The 22,013-nt window shown below is 49.3% G+C and overlaps 1 protein-coding gene across 1 annotated transcript in view; it reads right to left on the bottom strand.

Annotated features, from left to right (window-relative positions):
* The window catches only part of LOC109755371 (uncharacterized), a 28,177-nt gene that overhangs the window by 4,610 nt on the left and 1,554 nt on the right, over positions 1-22,013 (bottom strand). Inside the window, exons 3-5 of the mRNA XM_073501347.1 lie at positions 20,279-20,352; positions 3,575-3,692; positions 3,410-3,468 (exon numbers count right to left, since the gene is read on the bottom strand). Coding sequence (XP_073357448.1) covers positions 3,410-3,468; positions 3,575-3,692; positions 20,279-20,352 — 251 coding nt within the window. The remainder of the gene's footprint in view (positions 1-3,409; positions 3,469-3,574; positions 3,693-20,278; positions 20,353-22,013) is intronic.

The raw sequence follows: 22,013 nt of genomic DNA, 5'->3' as shown, positions 1-22,013 counted from the left end.
GACTCTTTTTCAAGACGGTGCGGCGACGAGTACGACTACGAAGACCTTCAAGGACCAAGCTTTGGAGGCGTGTGACATGGTGACGAGCAAGGATGATGCTTCCATCTTAGGAGGCGAGAGTGATGTTGTGCCATCTTCAGCCTTCATCCATGACGTCGACGACGAAATGGTTGAGCATGGGATTTTCCCTTCGACCACGGCGACGTATGATGACTTGAGTGACTTGTGCCACCATATTGAGAGTGAGAGTGACTTCACCACTAGCTCCATATACGATGTGTTGCCCCAATTCTCATGTGAGGAGAGCCACAACCCCCACCATTTGAGCGAGATGAGTGACTCCACCATATGTGAGTTTGAGTGCACCTACCTTGAGGGAGTGAGTGAGCCACCACATAGAGAGGGTGAGGCCATATGCATTTCTAACAACTTGACCTCTACCTCTATTGTGTCTTCTCATTTGGTGCTAGGTCCCATATATGATGACGCGCCGCTTCGCGACGACTTCGTCCTTTCTTTGGACAAGACGATGGCCATGGTGGAATATGATGCACCCCCCACATGGTTCGATCAAGATGAAGATGACCACCATTTGATCTTTCCCACCTCACCTACACCACTTGAGTGGAATGAACAAGGTAACATAGGTGAAGGTGATGCTCTAGTCCCACTAGTGGACATTCTTGACATTGATTGTTTGCATGATGTTGATCAACCTATTTCCATGCTTCATGCTAGTGCGACTTCCTCATGTGATGATTTCTTGCCCATTTACGATGAGTATGATGATTCTAATGTCGAGTCTATTAGTTGTGATGCCATGTTACATAGGATTTCTTGTGATAATTCTTTAGGTCATATCATGTTTGACAATCCGCTTGACTTGTCATATGCTATGCATGAGATCAATCATATGTCATATTAGCAATCTCATCGTAGTGACTATGCATATGCCATTAAAATAAACCCAATTTGCACATATGGCATAGATGAAAAGCCCATGGTTATTGGCATTTGTTTTTCTTGTGATGATATTGATACTCCCTTTGCATCATTTATCTCATATGCCATGCCATGACCACCTGGCTACGGATATGCATTGTTTTGGATGTTGTCCATTTTCTTCATATGATGTTTCCAATATTGCTCATGCGGAAAGCCGACGGGAGCACAGCTGCCTGCTTGCTGTGGGCCAGGGCTCCATCGTCCTTCCCTGGGTACGGGCATGCAGCGGCATCGCTGCGTCCGTACGACGGCGTGGGGCGGGCCATCGGGCGACGACGGCGATCACATCCGCACGGCCATGGTGATCGGAGGCACGCCAACCGGTGGAGTCGACCGCCATGCCGTCCGCGCGGCCGTCGCGGGCGTCAGACGTGCGCCGTCTCTTGCGGCTACGGCGGCGGCCTCGGCCGCGACCAGACCCATCTCGGCGTGTCTCCTCACCGGCTTCGCCACCCGACGCATCATCACTAGGGCCGCCGCTGTTGCCGGCAGCAGCCGAGGCGGCAAGCGCAACGGCGCCATCGGCGACCATGATAGTCACGGGGTAGTTCAGCGTGCGGATGGTCGACAGCGAGCCGCGTCTGGTGGCGGGGACGGATTCCACGATCTCCAGGACGGCCGCGCGGCGGGTGCTGGCCGGCTCGTGCGTGCGCGTCGTCAACCGGAATACGACAAGGTCGGCGCGCGAGCGCGTGCTCGGGTGCAGTCGCTCAATCCAGCAGCTGGAACCGAGAAGGTGCTCAGCGGTGGAGAGGTGCCAAGCCTGCGCGGGGATGCCATGGAGCTCCACCTGGACTGTGTGCTCGAAGGAGCTCACGTCGGCGTGCGCCAGCTTGTTCCAAGGGCGGAGCGACAGAGTGAAGCCGGGGCCGTTGATGAAGTGGTCGCCTGCGAGCCGCGCCATGATCTCGTTGGTGGAGAAGATGAGGAGGAAGTCCTCCGGGGCATGCACGTGGATGGAGAAGTCGCCGGGCTGGAGGCAAAGGGAGGAGTGCAGGACGTCCTCGACCTCCCGCGGGGTGACCGCCGGCCTGGCACCCGTGATGGAAACCACCATCCCGCGCCGCAGAACGAGCTCGACCTCCTCCATCTCAACGGAGCGGGACATGACCACGCGCACCGGAGTGGAGGGCTAGGCCGGCTCACTGGCGGAGGGGCCTGCAGCAGGCGGGGCATGCAGAAGCGGTGGCGCGCGGCGCCGCGACTGGGGGGTGGTGGCGCGGGGAGGTGCACGGAGAACGCCGCGGCAGAACTTGTGGCAGTCCCGGGAGCTGTGGCCGGAGTAGAGGCAACGTCGACAGCGAACGTCGTTTGTGCAGTCCCGGACAGGGTGACCGGGGTCGAGGCAGCGGAAGCAGAGGCCGGCGCTTTCCTCCGGGGACGGGCTGCGACGGCGCGGCGGTTGCTGGGCGCGGGGGGCAGCCTCAGGGCGCGCGCGGCGGCGGCGGTTCCTGCGCCGGGGGAGCTGGAAGCCGTCAGCGTCGACCTCCGCACCACCCTGGACGCGGTGGACCTCGGAGCGAGGGCCCAGGCGAGATGCGGCCGGGGCGCGCCGGGGAGCCGTGGCGCGCTCGCGCGCAACCGCAGGGGGGAGGCGCGGCGCGGTGGGCGCCGAGCTTGGCGGAGTAGGGTAGCTCTTGGCGACGTCGTTGTAGGACCGGCTGGACTCGCCCTCGGACTCCATCCAGCGGCGCGCGCTAGCAGGGCTGAGGTCGAGGTCGCCGGCGGAGTCGGACGGGGGCGCCATGGGGCGGTGGGGAGGGGCTGGGGGGGGGGGGGGTTGAGGGAGGAGGGCTACCGGCGAGGGCTCGTCGGCGGCGGGGTTGGTGGGGCTAGGCAAGGAGGGAGGGGGAGCGAGCCTTGATGGATGATGATCGGCCGCCCGGCAGTCATGCTGTTCCAGCGTGCAACCGCAGGGAGGTGGACGCTCTGATTTGTCTGACTCTCCGGCTCCTCTAGCTCGAAAGGAACAGCTATGTCTTCGACAAGGTGGCGTCAATGCCCTCGCTGGTCATCAAGCAGATTAGGGAGGAATTTCCTTTGTGGAAGATTTGCTAGATCTTGTGGATTTGTAGGGAATGTGAGTTAGCACTTTCTTTGTCCATGGCGGAGTGCTTTCTCCTGTGGTTGCACCCCTGTATATAACTGATGTAACGCTCTACCTTTCTTTGTACAAAAGACACGCAGCTTGCATTTCTTAAAAAAATAATCTCTTTGGGTGTCTGCTTAGCTGTGGAATATTTTTAATAGAAAAATAGCACGAATATTGGTTAATTTTAAAGTAATCATCCAGTGAGTTTTTCTTACACATGTTGGACCTAGGAGAAATTATGAGTGTGCAGTTGAGTCAACATTGAACAGAACTCGTTGCTAAAAATCAAACTTTAAAAGATATTAAACTTACCAGATAAGGGCACCAAATTCCAAGACGATGGCAAGTAGAGTCAACAGCTTACTGTGAACCTGTTTGGAGCAGAAAAGACAGATATTTGGTTGGTTATAGAACTAACACATAAACCTGGCAGAAAATTTATGAAATATGCCAGATTTCTCTAATCATTTTACTTACTAAGAGAGCGCAGAATAGAGAAATTATGATGCTTGCAATGTATATAGCAGTAGCATATATACGGACAGGATCAAGCATCATATCAAACTGTCTCTTGGGACCTATAAGAAACGCTGTACTGTCAAACAAATGATCCCATCATTAGCTGACATGAGGAAAAACTTTGATACATAAACGATAATAATCTAGTTAAGGAAGGTGAATGAACATTACAGCGCATATGAAATAAACAGCAAGGTAGTTCCTTGGATACGTCAGTACTGAGTACATGAGGCGCGATTTCAGTAAGTACTAGGCACGAGGAGGAGGTTAGCCTTGATGGGCAGGCAGTACCTCAGAAGGACAGTAGGACACCTTTTGATATTTGAGGACAATGCTGCAGAAGGATGGTGATATAGATGAAGATGTGAACCATTGAATCAAAGCCGGATGGATAAAGTGGTGCAAAGCTTCTGGCGTCCTCTGTGACAAAAGAGTGCCACAAAAGCTAAAAGGCAGGTTCTATGGGACGGCAGCGATGTTGTATGGCGCAGAATGTTGGCCAACTAAAAGGCGACATGTCCAATAGTTAGGTGTAGTAGAGATGTGCATGCTGAGATGGATATGTGGCCACACAAGGATCAGGTCCGGAATGATGATATACGTGATAAAGTTGGGTAGCACCAGTGGAAGAGAAGCTTGTCCAACATCGCCTGAGATGGTTTGGGCATATACACCGCAGACCTCTAAGAAACGCCGGTGCATAGAGGAACGATAAAGCTTGCTGATAATGTCAAGAGAGGTCGAGGTAGATCAAATTTGACATGGGAGGAGTCCGAGACACCCGAAGGACTGGAATATCAACAAAGAACTAGCCATAGACATGGGTGCGTGGAAGTTAGCTATCCACGTGCCAGAACCATGACTAGGTTCCGATATCTTATGGGTTTCAACTCTAGCCTACCCCAACTTGTTTGGGACTAAAAGGCTTTGTTGTTGTTGTTTTGTTGTTGTAGTTCCACGGATATTGAGGTGCTCACAGCCAAAACAAATCAGCACCTTGTAAAGAATATTTGTTCTACTATGCCAAAGTTAGTTTGCATTTAGCAGAAACTTCTATAACCAGATAGAAGTTGCAACAGTGGAAAAGTCACATTCTTCTTGGTGCTATGAAGAGTATATGGAAGTTCTGATTTTTGCATCCAGATGCAGAAGTGAAATGTGCCACTGAGTGTGTACTTAGGTGGCTAGCCTCACAGGTCCACCCACCTGCATTCAAGGCCTCAGCTGGGTGGGTGGTTTGATCTTCTTTCAAAAAATGGTGTGCCTCTGCGGAGTGGGTAGGTTTGATCTTCTTTCAAAAAATTCCACCAGGGGTGTAAGTGCATGTGCATCTAGTGCCCCTGGTGGGTTTTGATGATTTATGACAAACAATTAAGGGACTCATGTATTTGTTGAGTATACACAAATGAGTAGTCATTGAAGCAATGGATAGTCACCGAAGTAATGGGCCAATGGTTTAAAACTGAAGCATGTCGACCCCCGAAAATGACGAGGAAACATTAAAGATTTCAGTCTGCCACCTGAAGCACCAGAAGGTTTCTCGTTCTTAAGTTTCTTCAGTTTTGATGAATATGACAAACAATTAAGGGACTCATGTATTTCTTGAGTATACACATATGAGTAGTCATTGAAGCAATGGATAGTCACCGAAGTAATGGGCCACTGGTTTAACTGAAGCATGTCGACCCCCAAAAATGATGAGGAAATATTGAAGATTTCAGTCTGCCACCTGAAGCACCAGAAGGTTTCTCGTTCTTAAGTTTCTTCATTTGAGTCGTAGGGCAAACTGTACTATTAGGAGGGGTTGGCTATCAAAGCAAGGTGAATTGTGTGTGATTATCAGTTATAGCTCATAATTCTACACACATAAGCCTTTGAAATCTCCTTGCAAATGAATCTACTAGCTTTAGTGACTAAGTTGAATACATCTGACGAATCAGCGTGGCCGAGACTCAAGAGTGTAGTTCTTCAGTGTCACTAGGATAGTAGGATTAGCTTCTTCAATGACGAGTTAGGAAACCCGGTTTTTGGAGTTGCCCTAGGTTCTTCAAATAGTATTGTTGTGCACACTGCCAGTTCAAATTCTAAGAGCATCTCCAATAGACGGTCCATATGTAAAAATACCTAACTTTTGGATCTCCGAGAGCAAAAAACGCTGCTCCAACAGATGGTCCATATGTAAAAAAAATTACATCACCGCCTCCCGGAGATGTAAAATACAACACTTAGTTCACGAGATACATCTGATGTAAAACCGCTGCCGCCCGCGAAACGACCAACCGCCCGTTCATTTTCCTTCCCGCTCGCGACCGCCCGCCCGAGCACCAGCCGCCGCCACCGCCAAAATTGCCGTCACCGTCGCCGCCACCGCCCCAAATCGCCGCCGCCGCCCTCACCCGCGTCGCCTCCCCCGCCGGAGGGCGTCTCGCAGCCGCCCCGGCGCCGCCGATTCGGGAAGCAGCCGCGGCGGGATTCGCCGACTCCGGTGGTCCGGCAGCCCGTATAGCTCCTCTCCGCCGGCCACCGAGCTCCCTTCTCCTCTGCGCCGCCGTCCGCAGCAGTGACCGGCCACCAATCCAACCGCCGGCCATCTTCTTCCACCCCGCGCACAAGGTGTTCGACAGACTCGTTCTACATGGTATCGGAGAGCTGGGCCACCAATCCAACCGCCGGCCATCTTCTTCCACCCCGCGCACAAGGTGTTCGACGGACTCGTTCTACATGGTATCGGAGAGCTGGGCCACCAATCCAACCGCCGGCCATCTTCATCCACATTTGCAATTCCGTGGAGCAGCATAATCCAGCCTTCGAGCAGAGAAGGAACTGTGCCAGGTTGCTTGGCCATAGCACCGAATAGAAGGTCACTGCCGCTTTGCGCATGATGGCATATGGTGTTCCGGCAGATTACATTGATGACAACTTGGCGATGACAGAGAGCACTTCTATCTTCTATGTCAAGCAATTTGCAATGACTATGGTAGAAGTGTTTGGTCCACAATACTTGAGAGCACCCAATGCTCAGGACACTCAAGAGGCTTTTGGAGATGAACAAGCTCGAGGGTTTCCAGGTATGCTCGGGTCTGTGGATCGCATGCATTGGAAATGGAAGAACTGCCCAAAAGCATGGCATGGACAATTCAAGGGTTGTGGGAAGGATGCCGCTATCATTCTTGAGGCAGTTGCCGATCATGAAACATGGATTTGGCATGCATATTTTGGTATGCCTGGATCTTGCAACGACATCTACGTGCTCGACCAGTCACCTCTGTTTGCCAAGTTAGCAAATGGAGAAGCACTACCGGTGACCTTCGAAGCAAATGGCCGCACATACAACTATGGGTACTATCTTACAGACGGGATCTACCCGAGGTGGAGTACATTTGTCAAGCCGGTTGCAAAACCCAAAGGTAAGAAAGAACTCGTCTTTCACAATGCACAAGCGGCCGCTAGAAAAGATGTTGAGAGGGCTTTCGGGATTTTGCAATCTCAATTTGCTATTGTGCAAGGACCATCTAGATTCTGGGATCAAAAGATCCTTTGGTACATCATGACCGCTTGCGTGATCATGCATAAGATGATAATTGAGAACGAGCGTGGAAAAAATTTAGATTACAACTTCTATCAGTTGATGGGCATTCGTGTTAACCCCATGCGAAAAGAAGAGCGGACCAGACGTTTCATGAAGGTGTACAGCGAGATTAGAGACAACGATGTGCATGATCAACTCCAGAAATATTTGATGGAAGAGCATTGGAAATGGCATGGCGAAAGAGCCGCATAGATTCATTATTTGTTTGTGTAAAACTATGTTGTATTGTGCAAAACTATGTTGTATTTGTGTTGCATTTGTGTTGCATTTGATCTCGTGGATTTGAAGAACTATGTAATAATTTGATATTGTGGACATGTATAATTTTTTTATGTTGTTTTTTGCAATATGTGCGGCTGTACAGTGGCTGTACAGCGGCTGAACAGCAGCCGCGTGGCCACCTGCCAGTTTTACATCTTCGTTTTGGACCATCTGTTGGAGTTGCTGTTTTACATCTTCATTTTGGACCATCTGTTGGAGTTGCCTCGTTTTCGGAGATGTAAAAAGCACTTTTTGGTAATGTAAAATTTTACATCAGCGGTTTACATCGCCAAAATATGGACCATATATTGGAGATGCTCTAACCGTTGGGGTTTCTTTTGTGACCCACAAGTTTCAGCTCGACCGACCAATGGCCAGTTTTCAGCGCCATGCTATAAATAGCACCCTACCCCCACATAGTTTGAGATGGATTCTCAAGTGCCATTCTGCCCTTTCTGCAGCGAGTTTCCCCTTGCTCCAATTCCATCACCAATCGTAAGTGAGGAAAACCATAGCGAACACATCTGAGTAGTGACTGAGCATCACACTAAAAACAGTCTTGCCTAACTATCCTGTTTGTTACTCTTGAAGCATTGGCGTCCTCTAGACGGTTAGGCATTGATCTGTGAGCATCCAACGTGTGGATTCACGGCAATCAAATTTATACCGGTCAGGAGATCGCCGCAATCAAGTTTATACCGGTCAGGTGATCACCGCAAGAGTGTTGGGCGAGTTCAAAGAAACTTAGCTCAAGGAGAATAAGGTGAAGCCTTGTGCGACTTCGGAGCAGTGTGCTCAGCCTCTTCAGTGAAGAGGTAGATGTGTCTTCATCAGCAATCTAATTCTACTTCCTCACTCCTTTACATTTCTGTACTTTTACTATTCTTGAGGAATTTGGTTATTACTCTGCCTGTGACATCTGACATGGTGTTATTTCTGTTCTATGTACGATTTCTGCTAAATTCTTGTTGTAATGCTTCAATAGTTGTATCCATCGCAGTGTTCATCAGCATTTGTTTCTTCAGATATACCTACATGTACTGATTATCTAAAACTACCTCCACGGAGTCCTCAGACAGAGAAGGAGATGTTTATCCTAGCTCTTCGGAAGCTGGACAATCTTGATAAGGAAAGCAAACTAATGTGTCATGAGATGGACTTTCTTCACAATGTGTCAAAGGTGAATTGCCATGCTAGTGAAGAAGCACTGAAGCGCTCATGGGTTCTTCTAAAGAAATATTGCACTACTGAATAACTTGAAGCACTAGGACTGAAGAAAACTTACAACTAGTACTGAATAGCCTCTTCCATCGATACTGTGTCACGCCAAGGGTATCAGATTCAACTAGTATAAAATGCTTCAAGAACCAGACATGCTGATGAAGAAACTGCGACTTATCCGTCACATTCTAAAGACCGTCGCCAAGCAGCTCTGACCGCCTCAACTGCTACGAAGGCTTCACCTGCAGGCTGCAGCGCCTCCATCAACTTCTTCACCACGCAGTGCCAGGGACGATTAGTGCCTATGTCCTCAACTTTTGGTTATCGTTGATGCCAAAGGGGGAGAACATAGTGATTAGAAGTTTCTGAGGGTGTTTTGCATGGTTGATCTAGTTGAGTTACAAATCTTGGTTCTTCAGATGATCCTTGTAAGTCTGCTATGAACGATAAATGGAACTTCTGATTTTTGCATCCAGATGTAGAAGTGAAAACTGAGCGTGTGCTTGGGTGGCTAGCCTCACAAAGTCTGCCCCCTGCATTCGAGGCACAACCTCCAAGCGGTGGGTGGGTTTCTTCTTCTTTCAGAAAATGCCACTGAGGGTGTAAGTGCATCTAGTGCCCCACTGTTCCCTGGTGAGTTTTGGTGATGTATAACAAACGAATAAGGGAGTCGTGTGTTTGTTGAGTATACACAGATGAGTAGTCACTGAAGCAATGGTTTAACTGAAGGATGTCAGACCCTAAAGGCGTAGTGAGCTTTCTGTTTCTATTTCTTCATTTGAGTCATAGAGCAAACCGTACTATTAAGAGGGGTTGGATACCGAGGCAAGAGGGGTTGGATATACGCCTTTGAGATTTCTTTCCAGATGAATCTGCTAGCTTCAATGACTAAGTTGAATATGTTTGAAGAATCGGCGTGGGTGAGGACTCGGGAACGTACTTCTTCAGTTTCACTAGGATTAGCTTCTTCATTGAGTTAGTGAAGTTAGTTCTTGGAGTCGCCCTAAGTTCTTTAGAGAGAACAACTGCACGCGAGGCCAGTTCTTTTTTTAGGGTAGCTGCCAGTTTAAATTGTAACCGTTGCAGTTTCTTTCATGGCCCGCAAGATGGTTAGCTCGGCCGACCAACGACTAGTTCTCAGCCCATGCTATGAATAGCCCTCTACCCCCTCTAGTTTGAGCTGGATTCTTGAGCATCATCCCGCCCTGTCTGCAGCAAGTTTTCCCTTCCTCCGATTTCATGACAAATCCTAAGTGAAGAAAATCAGGGCAAACACAGTTGCTGTGATTGAGCAATCCTGCTTGTTACTCTTGAGGAATTGGCGTCCTCTAGATGGTTAGACGTCGACCTGTGTGCATCCAACGTGTGGATTTGCCGCAATCGAGTTTGTAATGGTTAGGAGATCACCGCGAGATCTACCGCGAGTATTGGGTGAATTCGGAGGAACTTAGCTCAAGGTAAATAAGATGGAAGTCTTGTGTGACTTCGGAGCACTGTATTTAGCCTATCTAATCAAGACGTAGAGTTGTTGCCAACAACTTGAACTTTTGTAAAAAAAAACTCTTGTGTCTTCATCAGCAATCCGATTCTGTTTCCTCTCTCCTTTATATTTCTGTGCTTGTTTCATTCTTGAGGAATTTTGCATTGCTCTTGTGAAGGACGAGGAGATCAAGCATAGATGGTGAGAGTACTTCCACAAGTTGTTCAATGGAGAGAATGAGAGCACTACCATTGAGCTGGACGACACAATGATACCAACATGCCTTTTGTGCGATAAATCCAGGAGTCTGAGGTCAGGGAGGCTTTACAAAGGATGAAAGGAGGCAAGACGAAGGGCCTTGATTGTATCCCCATTGAGGTGTGGAGAGGCCTCGGAGACAGCGATAGTATGGCTAACTACGCTTTTCAACCTCATTCTTCAGGCAAACAAGATGCCCCAAGAATGGAGACGGAGTATATTAGTACCAATTTTCAAGAATAATGGGGATATTCAAAGTTGTACTAATTACCATGGAATTAAGCTGATGAGCCATACTAAAGCTATGGGAGAGAGTCATTGAGCACCGCTTAAGAAGAATGAGAGCTCTACTACACTGACGGCGACACGGAGGACTTTCCGATTAAAATAGGACTGCACCAAGGGTCAGCTTTGAGCCCTTATCTTTTTGCTTTGGTTATGGATAAGGTCACAGGGGATATACAAAGAAATATCCTGTGGTGTCTTTGCAAACGATGTGGTGCTAGTCGAAGGTAGTCGGACAGGGTTAATAGAAAGTTGAGCTGTGGAGACAAACTTTGGAATCAAAAGGTTTCAATCTTAGTAGAACTGAAACTAAGTACATGGGTGCAGTTTCAGTACTACTAGGCACAAGGAGGTTAGCCTTGGTGGACAGGTGCTACCTCAAAAGGGCACCTTCGATATCTGGGGTCAATGCTGCAAAAGGATGGTGATATTGATGAAGATGTGAGCCATCGAATCAAAGCCGAATGAATGAAGTGACGCCAAGCTTCTGGCGTCCTCTATGACAAGAGAGTGCCACGAAAGCTAAAAGGCATGTTGATGCGGAGCATCCCAAGGTTATCCCCACTCACCAAGCGCCAAGTGGACCTATGACACGTGCACGTGCAAGAGCTCTCGAAACCGAGGTGACATCTCTCCTCTCGCAATTCCTCTTTGAAACACATGAGACATGGCTACTACCTCAACTGGAGACACTTTGCAGGTACCGAGGAGTTCGCCATGAAGAAGCTAAGGAGCAAGTCCGACCGAGGGAGGAAGGCGAACGTGAAGACGGAGAAGACAAAGGGCAAGACAGGAGATGCCCGGATGATTCGGACCGTTGTCCGGACGATCCGGCTCCAGCCCGGACGATCCGGACCCCGGCCCGGATGATCCGGCTACAGCACACGAAGACCACAGCAAGCCTCCTTGCGAAACCGGACGATCCGGACCGACTCCCGGATCATCCGGAACCACCCGAACGTCAGGACCATCTCCCGGTCATCCAGACCCCCCCCCCTCGACGGCTGCGACACATCGGACGATCCGGACGGCCGCCCAGATCATCCGGACCCTGCCTGCGTGCATGAGTTGGGCCAAGGCCCATGTACCCTTTCGTCCCCCTAGCCTATATATACGACTCCACCTCCACTTTTCTAGGGTTAGCATTGGTTTAGCTCATATGAGAGACAGAGCTTAGCTCATCCACTTGATACCTACTCCCTTGGAGGCCAAGTCCTCCATCTAGGAGAAGATCCCCCAAGTGGATTCAAGCCCTCCTCACGAAGATCCCCTAGTGGATTCAAGACCTCCTCACGGAGAAGATCCCCTATGATGAGGCACGGACTAGCGAGATGCTAAATCGTGCGTGTAGATGCCCCGATCTTTCACGGCGATGCTTGATCAACTGTTCTTCCACCTGGTCCCTCAACCTCCAATAATAAGATTCACCCGTGTACGAATATACACGAACAAAAATAATGATCCCCTCGGATCAGCACGTAGGCGTCGATGTGATGATCAACCCTCCGTCGCTAGTAATTTCCTCGATGGGAAAATCACAGATAATACACACGATATGGTCGCCCTTGACTCGGACGTTTTTCTGTATACTTCATAACTCCCAATACAAAACTGATCTCCCCCCGTTACATGGACGCCATCTACTTTTATATAACCAACTCACGGCCTAAGGCCCACACCACCAGACTCCTAACTACGTAACTAGTACAACTTGCCATCACGATTTATATGGCACGTAATTAGCACAAGGAAAATTACTAGCTAACAAGAAGATATACTTCCTATTTTTAAAAGGACACATGCGTACGTAAGGTAAAGGGACTCAAAAAATATATGACTATTCTCCATGCTATTAGGACCCAACGTGCAGCTCCATCGTCCCAATTTTAATCCATCGGGGAGGTGTACGAAAGTTGGGTTGCACCTTGCCACGTATGGGTTCCTCCATAATCTCAAGTTGGTTGCCGTGATGAGCATATATTTCTTGGAAAGGATCTGACTTCCTTTTATTTATCAAACCAACTCTTATATTTCCTTGTGTGTGTGCATGTACAAGCACGTCTATGCATCAATTTGTTGTCCAAATAACCAGCTTGACGTGCATCCATCTTCGCAGCACGAATACCTGGACCGCATAGCAAACGTTTCTTGCCATCTCTGCCAGTGTGCAATATATTTGGACAACTTATAGTTGTGCCAGCATCCTCAAATAGACTCTTCTCGCTCACCTTAGTTGGTTCGAGTTTAGTAGCAGCCGCACTTGATAATATTCTAGACGTCGCAATGTCCGTATCACCCTAGTGGAGAAGAACTAGCTACTTGTATCCCTCCTTCGTTGGATTTGAATCATGTGTCTCCCTTTGTGTTCATGGATCTAGCACATGTGTGATCGTTTCTCGTTGATTTGAATGTTTCCTCTCGTTTCCCCTCGTGTTTCCCCTTGTGTGTTCGTCATGTTCTTCGGGAATCCCCCTCCAAATCGTGAAAGATCGGCCCATAGGGTTCCACCCTACATCATCTTGGTATCATGAACCAAGGTTGATCACGAATTTGGAGTCCCTACCCCTCGTTTTCTAGCCTAATTTTGCTGATTTTGTCCCAATTTCAAAAATCCCCACAAAAATAGCCCCAAAGTTTTTTGTGATTTGTTGGTTTGATGAAGTTTTGTTGGATTTGATCCGTGGATTCGTTGTGTTGCAAGTGGATCTACCCTTTCCCCACCATCCCCACCACGAAATCCACCCAAAATCCCCGAAATTTTCGATTTTCCCCATGATTTCGAGTTTATCCCGAGCCTCACCCGCGAGCAGTTGACCTGCCCGGATCATCCGGACGCGCCCGGATCATCCGGCTTCCCCTGACGAAACTGCATTTCTGCAGTTCTCCACCGCCACCATTTTCGCACCTGCATACCCACTTCGACCACCACCATTCCACTTCCGCAAACCCCTCGACATATCCAACCGTACCACCATTTGACTTTGGTTTTGAGAATTTGAGTTGTGGTTCTCCGTTTCCTAGGGTGTTTCGGCTAACTAGGAATGGTTCGACATCGACATCGCACCGCTCATCGTCGCCAAGGACTCGACATCGACAACGGCCACTTCACAATTTTGACACCCCGACCGTAAGCAAGGACGGTAACTTCGACAACACCTTTGTGTACTCCTTTCCATTACATTGATAACCCCATAGCCCATTTTGCGTCACTTTCCTATCGAAACTAGCCATTTGAGTATTGCCAGCAACATTACTTGTGCACATTAGTGATCATCGTCTCATTGCATATATCACATCATCTTGGTATCCGTATCTTGGTATCATCTCTTGTGTCACAAGGTTGTCATCGCATATACACAATTGCTATCTTGGTTCGTCAAGTGTGCAAAAGAAGTCCAAAGAAAGAGCTAAAAAGAGAAAGAGCCAACAAGCTTTTAAGCAAAAGAGAAAGATAAGCAATGAGCTTTTAAGCAAGAACCACAGCATCATACTACATTAAGATTGTCATACTTGATCATCTTGGATCATATCACCGGAACATCATACATATATAGCACACTTGGGATAGAAGTCATTGCATTTTTGCTTTGTAGGTTGTGCACTTGGGATAGAAGAAATTGCAACTCCTCAAGCAAGGCACTAAGTCCGTTGAAGAGTACTACAGGGAAATGGAGATCGCAATGATACGAGCTAATGTCACGAAAGATGAGAAGCAAACTATGGCACGTTTCTTGAATGGACTCAACCATCCTATCAAGAAGATCGCGGATTTCCAACCGTACACAAACCTCCTCGAGCTAGTGCACCAAGCTACCAAGGAGGAGCGACAAGTGCAAGATGATTACAAGTATGCCAAGTACGCTTCCAAGACCTACGGCTCCTATAATGAAGCTTCAACGACTACGACGCCTTCTACCTCGACCAAAGCTTCCCCAAGCAACGGCGACAAGTCAAGTTACAAGAATACTTCGACAACCTCAAGTCGTCCTCCTACTACAAGCAACTTCAAGCCGAGAGCTTCATCATCTACAACTCCATCGGATGAGACCGTCAAGACAAGTTCCATCAAATGCTTCATATGTGGAGGCCGAGGCCACAAGACATTCGAGTGCACCAATCGGCGCACCATGATAGCCAACGACGACGGCACATACGACTCCATGAGTGAAGAAGAAATGGAAGCCCTTGAGCATGTGGCCATGCACTGGCAAGTGAATGAAGATGAAGATGACCAAGTCTTTTGTGACAATGATTCGAGCCCCGCTCTCGTTGTCTCCAAGGTCTTGACGCTTCAACATCAACAAGAGGAAGACCAACGTTGTCACATCTTCCATACCAAAGCGGGCATCAACGGACGTTCCGTAAAGGTCATCATCGATGGAGGAAGTTGTCACAATTTGGCAAGTGAAGAGCTATGTTCCAAGCTACAATTGGTCAAGATGAAGCATCCTCGTCCTTACAAGGTCCAATGGCTTAGCAACTCCGGCACCATCCAAGCGGAGCACACCGCTCAAGTCTCCTTCAAGATTGGAGCATACGAAGACACCTTGGAGTGTGATGTGGTTCCCATGTCCGTTTGCCATCTCCTACTTGGACGACCTTGGCAATTCGACCGCGGCGTCATTCACAATGGGCGAACCAATCACTATAGCTTCAAGGTGAAGGGAAAGGAGTACGTGCTACGACCTATGTCACTAAGCCAAGTGATCACCGACAAGCAAGCTACCACCCATCGTGGAGAGAATAGTGAGAGAGTGAACCACCAAAAAGAGAGTGAGCGCCACAAGCCAAAATTGAGTGCCTCCACGATGAGCGACAAGAAAAACTTAGTTCTCTTAGCCACCAAAAGAGAGATGAGAGAAGTGTGTGAGAACCCATCTAGTGTCACCCACTATGTCGTATTGTGCAAAGATGAAGCGGCAAGGACTAACACCTCTCACAATCTACCTTTAGTGTTGTCTTCTCTATTGCAGGAATTCCAGGACGTTTTTCCCGACGAACTCCCTCCGAGACTACCTCCACTACGTGGCATCGAACACTGCATCGACCTCATTCCCGGCACACCTCTACCAAATAAGGCACCGTACTGTGTCAACTCAGACGAGACAAAAGAAATCCAAAGGCAAGTGCAACAACTCATGGACAACGGACATGTACGTGAAAGTTTAAGCCCTTGTGCCGTCCCGGTTATTCTTGTGCCTAAGAAAGATGGTAGTTTTCGCATGTGTTCCAATTGCCGTCCCATCAATGCTATCACCGTTCGTTATCGATATCCTATTCCTCGCCTTGATGATATGCTCGATGAGCTTAGCAGAGCCACAATTTTCTCTAAAATTGATCTTAAAAGTGGCTATTACCAAATACATATTCAAGAAGGTGATGAATGGAAAACCGCTTTCAAAACCAAGTTTGCCTTGTATGAATGGCTAGTTATGCCTATGGGCTTATCCGAAGCACCCGGCACTTTTATGCGTGTGATGCAAACACATCAATATTCCCCTGCAGGAAGGCGATGAGCGCGCTTTCCTATTTGCAACTCACGGTAAAGGTACCGCCAATGCCACCCTGGTAGAGACTTGCTTCGTAGCAAGTGTTGAGGCTTTGGCCTTCTTGCTCTTGCCGGTAGAGCTCTCTGGTACGTCCTCAACGGGCATGCTACACTCTAAGGTGTGCTACTCGATGGCCTCGCTAGAGGTCTTGCCGGTCTTCTTCTTTCCTTCCCGGGAGCTTTGCCGGCAGGAGCAGGTGCCTTGACGGCAGATGCTGTCACTACCTCTTGATAGAGCTTGTCAGCGCAGATAACTGCGTCCTTCTTGTCGGAGTGGATGGTGATGATGCTCATCGAACCCGACATTTTCAAAGTATTATAGGCGTAATGTGACACTGCCATAAACTTTGCCAGGGCCGAACGACCAAGAATCCCATTGTAGGGCAATGGTATCTTGACGACGTCGAAAACAACCTTCTTGGTCTTGTAGTTCGGTCCGGTGCCAAAAGTGACCGGCAAGGTAATCTTTCCGGTAGGCTGGCTCCTCCCCGGATTAACCCCTTGAAACGTTCCCGTTTCTCGGAGATCTCCATCAAGGATTTGCAGCCTCCTGATCACATTGGGGGAGATCACATTCAAGCGGCCCCACCGTCAACCAACACTTTCGTCACCTTGAGGTTGCGAATTGTTGGAGAAACAAACAAAGGCAAACACCCGACTACGGTGGTCCGGTCAGGGTGGTCCTCGGTGTCGAAAACAATCGGCGTGTCGGACCACTTGAGCGGTTTTTGCGCCTCTACTGCTAGTCCGGCCGCATTGATCTCACGCGCCCACTGCTTGAGCTGGTGGTGAGAGGAGTGCAAAGCTGCACCTCCATCAACGCACATGGCCTCCACAGCCTTTTGGAATTCCTGACCCTCAGATTCTTCATCGTTGTCATCACCATCATCCTTGCCCTCCTTCTCGTGGCCGCGAGCAGGCTTCTCCTTCTGCTGTTGGCCCTTGGCGCGGCGACCCCCACGGCCACCGCGGCTTTTGTTGCCGAACCCATCGGCGCAATCTTGGACTTTCTCCTTGTCACGCTTCTCGTACTCTTGCTTTTGCTTTTCGGCAAGATGTTCCACTTGCCGGCAATCTTGGACGTCGTGGCCCTTGGTACGGTGGATCTTGCAGTATTGCTTGCCGGAGCCCTCCGTCTTCTCGCCTGCCGCAGCCTCCTGACAACCAGCGTATCCAGCAACCTTGTTGCCGGAGCTCTCGGTCTTCGACTTCTTGGCGGCATTGGAGTCAGCCAGAACCCTTGACGGCCATCACAGTCTTGCCTTTGCGCCTGCGGTTGCGCTTTTGGCATGTCTTCTTTGGGCTGGATACGTCGTCGTCCTCAGAATCAGCTTCGGCTCTGGCATTCTTCCCGGGAAGTCTCCTCCCCTCCTCAGCACGCGCACACTGGTTCGCCAAGGCGTACAAGTCGTTGACGGTCTTCAACTGCCCAATGTTCAACTCAGCCCACATCCTGCGATTGTGAACATTCGTGTGGAACGAAGCAATCACAGCAGCGGGGTGCACATCGGGGATGTTGTGATGCACACGGCTAAACCTCTGGACGTACTTACGAAGCGATTCACCATCCTTCTGTGGAATCAAGTGGAGGTCACTGGGCTTCCCTGGAGGCTCATGGCCCCCGATGTAGGTCCCAACGAACTCATGACACATGTCCGACCAAGAAGAAATGGAGCCCTCCGGCAAGTTCATCAGCCAAGATCTCACGTTGGGCTTGAGCGCCAACGGAAAATAGTTGGCGAGAATCTTGTCGTCTCTGCCACCAGCAGCTTGCACAGCGATGGTATAAATATGCCAAGAAACTCAGACGGATTGAGCTTGTCGTCATACTTCTCTGGCAAGTCAGGCTTGAAACTTTGGGAAGAGGGCTACTGAAGTTGCCGCAACTCGCGGATAAACGCTGGGCAACCCACATCGTAGGGTACGCACCCAGGGAACCCCTGTGCAGGCTCGTTCACAACAGGTCCTTCCCACGCGTCTGACTGACGGCGCGCTTCCCGGCGGTAGTTCGAGCATCCTCAGCGCACCGATCGTTGATGACCTGGCGCTGATCTTGGTGGCGATTCCGGCGGCCTGGCAGATCAGACGACGCCATTGACATATCGTCACGGGCGTCGACCCGCTGGCTCTGCCATACTTGCCGAGGAGGGGACTGCACCGTTGGTGCACCACCCCTGGTTCGCCCATCAGCCCCTCGTACTGGCGTCGTTGGCTGCCATTAAGAGGGCCCCGCCGGCCGCACCCCATCGTTGTTGGCGAAGCCCACGAGGCTCTAGATGGTGGCTCGCCACTCATCCATCTTCTCCGGAGCCGGAGGAAAGTTCAGCAATAGCTACACCTGCGCCAACACCTCCGCCAGCGACGTGGGCATGACTGGGCGCAAGGACTAAGAGGTGCCTCGGCTTCTGTGCAAGCCAGAAGGAGCTCCATCTCTGTCCTGCTGCCGCGGTCGATGCTCACCAGCAGTTCGACGTGGCGGCAGGCCATGCGCACCATGGGATTGGTGCACATGCTTCTTTCCTAGACGCCGACCAGGGTCGACGTCGTTGCGGGGAAGCGCTTCGTGTCCATCTTGTGATGGCCTCGGCGTGCGTCCCACCGCTCCATCAGTCTTGGATCTCGTGGCGTCATCCTTGGACGTAGCCACAGCGACCTTATGAGCCGCAGCGCCGCCTTTCCACATAGCGATGCGCGGGTCTTGACTCCCGACAGAGTGACGACTCTTGCCTCCAGAACGGCGGGGAGAGTGCTCGTCGCCGCCCCTGTCCGCCGGAGGTGTCTGGGTCGGCAGCTTAGAGGCAGACGGTGCACCCACCGTCGCGCTCTTCTTCTTGGGCGCCATGGATGAAGAAGATGGTGAAACTTGCACGAGAACTGCTGGAGTAGATCCGCACAAGCGATCCCCCTGCCTGGCGCGCCAAAGATGTTAGGGTACGACAATCTAACCAGCGAGGCCCCTTTGCAGTTCGGCTGGGGAGATCGACGAGCACGGAGAGCAAATCCAGAGGTTAACATGAAGGGTTTTCTTAGGTTCGGGCCGCCGTGGGGGCGTACATCCCTACTCCTCCTGCCTTTTGATGGATTGACTTGGGGCTCAAGTTACAAACAAGCGCAACTTGCCGGAAAGGGGCATGCAAGGTGCAGCTACTGTGTAAGAGTGAGCAAAGTGTCGACCCGTGCCCAGGTAGCCATGGGCCTTCTTTTATAGACGAAAAGGGGTCACCACAATGGCAACATGGTCATTTACATGCATGGAATAGTGGCTTCGATGTTATCCAATCTAATCCCACCGGACTAGGACAAGGGCATTTAATGCACTGTGAGCTGATAACGATCCTTGGCAAAAAAGAGTCTCTCCTTCTATGCCGTCGGTCCGGGCGAGCCTATCATCTTGACACGTCCACTAGACGGGTGTCAATAAAGTTAACCTTTATGCAACGTGCTGACACATGACCTGATGATCATCTCTAAGCCGCCTGCCCGCTCAACACCTAATCTTGACAAGCCATCAACTAACCGATGAGGTGGAGCGGCCGAAAAGCGGGAGGGAGAACTTCCCGGCAAGGAGCTTGTCGGATCTTGGCTTGCTGGTGTGGAGCTTGCCGGCAATTGGAGTCTTGACCGTCAGTACTAACTTAGTACTTCTCAATGACCTGTCGGGAGATGTTCTTCACGGTCTTGTGAATTGAATCTCGAGTCTTGTATGCAATAGTCCTCCGGCAAGCGTTGCCGACGAAAAAAGCTACAACTGCCTGTGCACAAGTCAGGATACTAAGGCACCCATATCTTAGTGCACCGACAACCTAGAACATCAATTATTTTGGAACAGAGGGAGTAGTGTTTTAGAACAAGAAAACATAGTATGTGGTTAACTCATTTGTACTCACCCGCAAAAGAAAAAAACTTATTTGTACGGGATCAAAAACTAAATATGAAGGGATATAGACAATTCTCGAAAGCAAAACAAAGTGAGAGAAGACACATATTCTATCAAAAAGAACTACAAATAGTGCAACAGACCTTCCGAGTGCCATCGCATTGCCAAGCGTGAATGTAACTCCAAACTTCACAGGATTGAAGAAAACGATCATCGACTGCAATGACAGATACAAAAGCCAAATAAATAACACAGTTGGACTAAATACTAGCAATTGCAATGACTGACATTTATACTTCTATATAGTGCAGGAATAAGTTTCAATGCTAGCCATTGATACTGCTACATCCAACGGCAGAAACTGTCGTGAATCCCTGTGTTTTAAGACATGGATACATTGAATCAAACGACGAACGTTCTCTCAAAGCTCGGCTCTAGAAACTTCGCTTGCACCCGTGTCCCTAGCCACTAGCGCCTAGTGAACCAGTCGTTCTTTGCATCTTAACCTAAAATCCAGTGATCCGCCTGCCGAACCAACAACCAGAGTTAACTTGGTCCCACGTAGAAGTAGAATAGAGATTAAATTAGGAAAAAAAGTGCAAATTTTGGAAAATAAATCCTAGAGTCACAGTTCCGATTGAGCATCAAAGCAACCGGCAAATTGCAGCAAAATAAAGAAACTTTCACATGAGAATGGGCCGAAAAAAGTACCTTCCAATTTTCTTCTTTGTTGCTCCAGCGGAAAATGGATGCCCTATACACCCTCACTCCAACAACCCAGTTTCTAGATCCTTTGTGCTTGCCTCATGCTCTTGGCACCAAATGGAACAACAACAGCTACCGCCCATGTCGAGATCAAGACCAACAGGTCACAACCAGGAGCGTCGCCGCGGTTTCCACTATCAACATCGATAACTCTGTCCAACTGTGCGTGTGGTGCCAGGTAAAGACGAGAGATCAATGCGGCCTGGTACATCTCGAGAAGAGACGGGCCGGTAATCTGAGGTCGAGGTGGGCAATGGGCCATGGATCATCCATCCCTCCTGAGGCAACAGATATGCTGAGGGTAAGAGCAGTAGTAGTTCTGGTCATAGTGGGAAAGAAGCGCCTTAGAAAGATGATGACATACGTCGGAAGGGATGCAGCATTAGACAAAAGACTGGAGGAGGGGGTCATTCCTGGTGAAGTTGGGGAATCAAGATGTGAAAAGAGCGTGAGTGAGTGCCGTGTGCGTTGATTCTTCCACTTCGATGGATTGTTGTGTTCCGAACAGAGACGAAGATCGGGATGGAGAACTTCCATAGGTAAAAAAGAAGATCAGGATGCAGCCCCGATGACCCATGCTAGCCTAGAAGGACTACAACTAAAAGGACTATCCCTTTAGAAAAAGAGGAACCATGACCGTCAAATACATTGTGTGAATGAAAATTAGAAGTAGCTCCCTACAAAAAAAAAGTAACACTATAGCTGATGTAACCCTTCAATAAGAACATATTTTTATTCATTTGCAGGATTAGCCCTTTAAAAACAATTACCAATTAGAGCCATAAGAAAATAATTCAACCAGTTCAGACTGATTTTATAGACATTTGACAAACTCTAACAAAATGTTTAGTCTAGCTGTTTTTTATTTTCATGGTTAATAGAATTACCAGTAGTAAAACACCGGGCAAGACACATGAAATTCATTGAACACAACAATGATATTAGTGCAGAAATATATACAAGGCACCATAGTTAGGCTTTATATTGTTAAGCTTCATGCACTAGCCAACGCAACCAAAAGTCTGAACTGATGAAAAGGGCTGGTGCAATCCACATATACGGTAACACCCCCTCTCACGTGTGACGGGGAAGACAAGTCAACACGTGCAACCG

This window comes from Aegilops tauschii, chromosome 6, assembly GCF_002575655.3.
Source record: "Aegilops tauschii subsp. strangulata cultivar AL8/78 chromosome 6, Aet v6.0, whole genome shotgun sequence".
Taxonomy (NCBI): domain Eukaryota; kingdom Viridiplantae; phylum Streptophyta; class Magnoliopsida; order Poales; family Poaceae; genus Aegilops; species Aegilops tauschii.
Note: the sequence above shows the minus strand (reverse complement) of the source record. Positions and strands in the feature narration are given on the sequence as shown.